General features: G+C 36.0%; 1 protein-coding gene and 1 long non-coding RNA gene across 8 annotated transcripts; one reads left to right on the top strand and one right to left on the bottom strand.

The window, feature by feature from the left end:
• Positions 1-1,479: 1,479 nt before the first annotated feature.
• Positions 1,480-3,948, bottom strand: LOC111519857. 6 transcript variants are annotated; one of them, XR_006954787.1, is made up of 4 exons: positions 3,408-3,948; positions 3,317-3,340; positions 1,849-3,251; positions 1,480-1,756 (listed from the first exon to the last, which is right to left on the bottom strand). XR_006954787.1 is itself a non-coding variant. In XM_047012372.1 (4 exons), the coding sequence occupies exons 1-3, from the start codon at positions 3,810-3,812 to the stop codon at positions 3,239-3,241; spliced, it is 429 nt and encodes a 142-aa protein (XP_046868328.1). In that variant the 5' UTR covers positions 3,813-3,946; the 3' UTR covers positions 1,480-1,756; positions 1,849-3,238. The 6 variants fall into 6 exon arrangements, 2 of the variants coding, with proteins under 2 accessions (XP_046868328.1, XP_046868327.1); XM_047012372.1 differs by having other exon boundaries at positions 3,317-3,327; positions 3,408-3,946; XR_006954784.1 differs by having other exon boundaries at positions 1,849-3,340.
• Positions 3,949-5,321: 1,373 nt separating this feature from the next.
• Positions 5,322-5,943, top strand: LOC124460781. 2 transcript variants are annotated; one of them, XR_006954783.1, is made up of 3 exons: positions 5,322-5,476; positions 5,540-5,627; positions 5,687-5,943. It is a non-coding gene; the product is annotated as an uncharacterized LOC124460781 (long non-coding RNA). The 2 variants fall into 2 exon arrangements; XR_006954782.1 differs by having other exon boundaries at positions 5,324-5,476; positions 5,531-5,627.
• Positions 5,944-6,639: the final 696 nt, after the last annotated feature.

Here is a 6,639-nt window from a genome sequence, read left to right as displayed (position 1 = left end):
ACGACAATGTCGCCTGTTACGCAGCTTGTACCCATATACATGTGTGTATGTGCTTAGCGGGAATTGCTGAATTCGGGGGAACAAATACACCCAAAGCAAACATTTGAAAAAGATGATGAAATATTTTAAATTCGAGTGAAACTCAAAGGCAACACCAACATCAATATCATGGAGTGCATAGTACACATTGACGATTTATGCATATGTATGTATATGTATGTACATATGTACATGTTTTGTTGTCTTTATCGCTCTGTCCGATACAGTTGGTGCAATCGCTAAATGCACTGGTTTAGCGCACTTAACAATCTCTAGCACCATTAAGCAACAATTTATGCATTATTATAAATTTTTTTTTTTTTTTTTTTTTTTTTTTACCAATGCAATATTTGGGAATCATTATTTAAATACTTTTTTTTTTTTTTTACCAATGAAATATTCGTGAATCATTATTTAAAATTTTTTTTTTTTTTTTTTTTACCAATGAAATATTTGTGAATCATTATTTAAACATTTGATACTTAGATACTTATGCATGAATGTAGGTTCCTTCGGGGCACTTTTTCCCGTCCCTGAAGTCGTTAAGCTGTGCCAGTTAACATCTTGGCCAAGTCGTGTTCGAGGAAAAGAGTAACTTTTCCCTGTGTTTATGGGCAGCAAAGACGACGAGGCTATCACCATTAACCATCTACTACTAGGATCAGCAAGCGGCTATAAACCAGTCTTCGAAACCACACACACCGTACAGCACATGTGGCAAGCTGTACAAGAATTCGCCGATCTGGCGACGATGGGTACGCGAATACCTTCCAGATTTAGCCAGGCGAGGAAAATGGTTTACGACGAGACCACCAATAGTAGCTGGAGACGTCGTTGTAATATTGGACGAGACTCTGCAACGAAATAGATGGCCAAAAGGTATAGTCGAGCAAACAATCCTAGCCAAAGACAACCAGGTGCGTCGAGTGATCATCAGAACTGCCAATACGTAGCTGTATTAGACGTCGGCTGTTTTGGAGTAAGGGCGATTAATTTATAGCGGCTCAACTACCGGCTCGCATAATAACGACTCGCATACGGCACACACACCATACCCACACCCACATAGCTGGAAGAAATAAATGAAGTATCACGTGAGAAGTGAAGTGTTTTCTTGTGGGCCCGCTAAAACATCGAACCTTAGGGCCAAACTCAACACTTGTGTTTAGATGTTCAGAGTTTAATATGTATGTAGGAATGGAAATGAAATCAAAAGTTATCAATGATATCGATAACAAACAATCGAGATATAAATGAGAGAGTTATTTGGCGTCAAGTCGTGACGAACGTGTTCCTCGTAGCTGCTCGAAAAATGAATACACCAATGTAATTGTTAAGTGACAAATTATGCTCAATAAAATGGTATGGAATATTAAGTAAAAAGGCCTACGAATTTGAAGATCGAAAGTGAGATTATATTTGATTACCACATGTATAGAATACTTTCTTTACATATATCTATGGATATTCTTTAATAATGTATATTTTTAAAGTCATTTCAATATGTAGCCCATAATTTAATATATGTACTTGAAAATTTCCTTTTTAAAGATCCAGAAGAGACACTAACACTCTGCCTCTTTCTCATGTCTGTTAAAATTATAATGCATTTGAAGAAGTCTGCACTGCTTCAGAAATTATAAACTAATAATATAATTCATTGCATGAGAAAACCAATTTTAATAATAATATTTAGTGATTGATTCAATACAATTGCCTAAATCATATAAACAGAATTGGAAAATTATAAATATATATTTAAGTTTAATAATTAAAAAAACACTTATTAAAAAAGTATTTTGCACTTACCTGCATCCGCTGATTCAGTTGTTTTAATCCTGGAAAACTATTTCATACTCCACATCTGTCTTCTCCTCAAGCTATGTCGAATCTTCACACTTTATTTCGTGAATAAACTTTGATTTCTGCTGCCATTCTGGCTCTTCCTTCCACGGTGGTTCTTGCTTCTAAACTCTGTCTCCTTCTCCCACTCATGTTCTCAATGCAATTCAGATTCTTCTCTTTGTTCCCAATCGAATTCTTCCTTCAACCCGGTGCTAAGATCTAGATCGAAAGTTATTAATGATATCGATAACAAACAATCGAGATATAATTGAGAGTTTTTTTCCCTGCTTAAACTCTATCTGCTCCTCCCATACAGCTGTTGAGTTGTTGAGTTCTAGCTTCTCGTTCTGATCCGGCTACAGCGGAGCTCTTCGGGTGCTCACGCATTGTCTCAATCGGTTATTTTCTGTTTACTCATTTTCTCTCTTCTGTGAATACACTTGTTGCTGGCTTGCATGTCTAGTGCGGCGGCCGATGTTTGCACGTCGTGCTCTCGGCATTTTGGACTATGGACAGAGTGGTGAATTTAACCTCAAATGCACGATCCACATAATTTACACAGTTCAAATTACCACCTTAAGAACAAATGCCTGCTGTTGAAGTTGAATACAAATTTGCACAATACATTGTATTGTATTGTATTAATGGTTTCAAATTGAATTTTTAGGAAACCAATAACTTAAACCTCAATTTCACAGTGAACACAATACCGGTTTTAAGTAAGCGTTTGAAAAAACGTGCGCACGATTAAATAAACTGAGCAGAGTACAATGAGTAGCTGAAGTTATAGCGTCAGGAAGGAAAGCCCGACTTATTTTTATATTTTTCTTTGCCTCACCTCACGGAGCTTGAGACCTTTCCAACCGTGAAAATCGGTTCGTGCGTTCTGGATTTATAGGGTCAGGGAGGTAAACCCGACTTTTTTTATATATGTATGTATGTACAAGATACTCAGAGGTTAATTTTTTTGGACGAAGGCAAGTTTAATGTAGTTGGAATAGATTGATTTTCAATAATTGTACGAATTGGACTTGGATCGGTTGTTTCAATATTTTTTCCTTACTTAGTCTGGAACAACCAAACAATTTAGTTTCGCAATCATGGTTAATATTTTTGTAGTTATCTATGATTCTTGTTTTTCTTGTAGACGAAGGTAAGTTTGATGTAGTTGGAATAGATTGACTTTCAATAGTTGTACGAATTGGACTTGAATCGATTGATTTCAATATGTTTTCCTTACTTAGTCTGGAACAACCAAACCATTTAGTTTCGCCATCATGGGCTATTTTCTTGTTATCTATGATTTTTCTATGATTGAGTATATTATTGTTAGCCAAAGATTCAGATTGGTGGTTCAAACACTGGAACTGACAATGTTTTTGAAGTTTGGGATTGTTTCTAGCATAACTCTCTACTTTTATTTTCGATTTACCTGGTTTTGACCTTTTGGAAACACCTACATGTTTTTTACTTTCATCCTTAACTTTGTCTACTTCATTTAGATGCTTTAGTAATTTATTCACCTGATTGTTAAGGCTGTCAATCACTTTTAGACGATATTCAATGGTTTCCTCTTCGGTCATATTATCAGGTTCTCCAGCGTCAAGGAGTTCGTAGCATAGTGTTAAGTAAACGTAACGTTTATTTTCATCTGGTTCAATCCCAGCCAGTTCTCTATAGAGATGCATACACAGATTGGCACGTAACCCCATAAGGTCTTTAATGCGTGAATCTCCCGTGAGTTGCACCTCCTCGAAACGTAGTCGAAGATTATCGAGAACAACCAATTCATGGCGACTATCATTATTCAAAGTAGGTCTGGAAAGTATATAATTTATGGTTTTGCTTACATCATAATTAGGATTGCCCACACAATGTCTTAATTTGCAGAGTTGCTCGTACAAAAAGGTACGCGACTGTTCGTCCATTGCTTTCTAAATGTTCAGGGAATTTGCCGTATATATTTTGATGTAAATTTTGTGTTTTTTTTTGTTTCGTTTCCTTTTCTATATGATGAAAAATATGCCGAAAACTTGTGTAACTAAACAAATTCAATGACATACATATAACTCAAGGCACACAGATTATCTATGTATTTCGTTTTTATTTCCACCGTTTCGCAGCGATCTAACTCAACCACAATACTTAACCCATAAATCTGTCATAAGATTGTCACAAGATTGAGATTCAGCAAAAATTGCTCACACACCTTTTGTGCTGTATTTGCAGCATTTTGCCACAACCTTTTGCAACTCTTGTGGCAACATTTCATTATTTCCGAAGTGGGCGTGGGAATCTCAGAATGTATGACGCTACTTTTAACCTCAGACGCACACTAAAAAAGAAAGAGAAGGTGTTTTTTTTTATTGTTTACCCAGGAAACTTTGCAAAAGATAAGTGAAAAAGATTATATATGCATTGTAGTACAAAATTTACCGCCAACATGAGAAGATGGAGAAATGCAACAAAAAAGAAACCGAAACTCAGTGACAGAAATGGCACAGAAATTTACGTGCAGACACGTCAAACGTAACGGAACCGGAACGGAAACACCCATTTAAAAAGTATGCAAAAGAAAAAGGAAAAATAAATCACGAAGGCGTTCATTTTTGGCAACCGACCTCAGGCCATAGTCAAAGAGAACTAAGGCGATGAGCACAATGTTTCGGGTCAAACAAAAAACATTTATCCTTTCCATCTTCCCCCTCTTTTAGAGTCACTAGAAAATAGTTCAAGATTTTTAAAGTGTAAATTGAGCTAGTACTTGAAGAAATTGAGCTACACAAAGAATGAAATACTAAATTGGTTTTTGATAAATAAAATAAGCATCGAAGGATGTGGCATTCTGGTAAAATTTGGTTGTTCATGCGTTCCTTTGGATATTTAAAAACAAACTGAGGGATCCATGTGACTATTTTCATCTTCAAATCTCAGTTTAGAACATAAAAATTTTGAATTAAGTTCCAAATTTTTAAAGCGAATCAGTTAGAGCTCTTTTATGGCCAAAAACTTTTCGATATTTTTGGTTTGTATTTCCCTTTTCACAAAAGAATAAGAGTAGGAATTTGTTTTATTTAATATATTGATTTGTAGTATATTATTATAGTTTATTTTAACTAAAAACTATTTATTTGATTATTTTAATTAGGTTTAGTTAGAAATTAGTTGTCTTTACTGCTTTGCGTCGTTTCGTCTTTTGTCTTTTTGCAACTGCTTTCGCTCGTCTCCTCGGTTCGACTGCTTCGTCTTTCACTCAATTCGCACCGCTGAGCAGAGTTGCCAGACCAAATCCCACATTAAATAGCCAAACTTTTGCGCCCTTTTCATGACCGAAGTTTAAATTTTTCAAAAGATCTGTTCAATTACTGCCATCGTAGCAACTGAGTTGTTTCTTATGTCATTCGAAAAATTGATATACCTTAGTGAAAACTCTACACATTCAGTCTGATTTAAGTGTTCTGTAGGAGAACGCATAAGAAAAACAGTAAATTCAAAATTAAAAAAATCCTTTGGCATTCAAACATTTCGGTTTTAGATTAAGTGCAAAAAGTGGTTTTTATACTTTTATAAAAAAAAAAAACAAGTCAAAAATGTAAGCAAAAAAAATTTATTTATTTGTGAATTATCCTTAAATTAACTTTTTTAGTGAGATCAGATTTGTTTATCCCATATAAATCAAGTAATTTAAACAAAAACAAACAACCGCATGCACGCACGCACGGTCCGGAGCGGTCCACAAAGAAGTGAGTATATTTCTGGACATTAAACAATGTCCAATAATTGCAACATGCAATTATTATAGGATACACAGAGCAGATTAGATTGAGTTGAGCATTTGAAAACCAGAGAACTACCTACACATGGAACCACAAACTGAAAGCCACAATAAAGGACACGGAGGATTACTAATGGAATATACGGTGGAGAGGGGATTTGTCTATCCTTTTTTGCAATCAACGGATCTCGGAATAGTCCAGCAAAAGAGATTTTTCTTGACAAGAATGGTCTGGCGCAAACCTTCTAGATTTCTTTCCGACCAATAAAAATTTTCAGCGTTAATTAAATTTTACTTTTACTTGCTAAAATGCTTGGTACCCTGGGAAGTATACCTGTAAGTACTTGTGTAGGAAAATAATGCATTTGCCGTGCTGTCAAAAACATTCCAGCTCATGGGTATACAAAAGGAGTGTAGGCTCTAACCCAGTCTTGAGTAGACACTTAAGTTGTAGTTACCGATTCATGTGAATGTTGAACAAATGACTTTTAGTGAACAATGCAAATAATTGTCAAACCTAACAACGGCAAAATACAGAACAAAAAGAAAAAACCTAAACCAAAGAGGGGAGAACTCTGGTGGAGCGCTCGATGCACTGAAAGTAAGCGTATGCATTGTAAAAAGCTCTGAAAAGGAGCAGAAAGCAGGTGCAGGGTTTTCCTCTGCTGATTGTCTCAAGACTGAAGCGTTGCTTTAATCGAGCACAAATACGAGTGCAGGACAGAAAAAAAGAAGCTTTTGCTTGCCTGCCATGTCAAAAGAGGAGGATTTCGCTTATCCCCACCATTTGCCCTAACCTCTGTCATTGGCTTTTCACATTTGAATGAGCGCCAAGTTGCAATCGCCCTTCGCACTCTTATCCCCACATCCCACAACCCACTCCCTTCCAATTAACAATGAAAGTCAACAAATTTGATTTGACATTTCCTACAGGGCCCGCCTACAGTACTCGCAAAGGACCCGTACTATTTCCTTTCTTT

The sequence above is a fragment of the Drosophila willistoni genome, unplaced genomic scaffold, assembly GCF_018902025.1.
Source record: "Drosophila willistoni isolate 14030-0811.24 unplaced genomic scaffold, UCI_dwil_1.1 Seg103.1, whole genome shotgun sequence".
Taxonomy (NCBI): Eukaryota; Metazoa; Arthropoda; class Insecta; order Diptera; family Drosophilidae; genus Drosophila; species Drosophila willistoni.
This window is presented reverse-complemented; position numbering and strand designations above follow the sequence as displayed.

Coding starts and splice junctions, on each gene's coding strand:
- LOC111519857 (XM_047012371.1), bottom strand. CDS start 3,812: ATGGACGAACAGTCGCGTACCTTTTTGTACGAGCAACTCTGCAAATTA.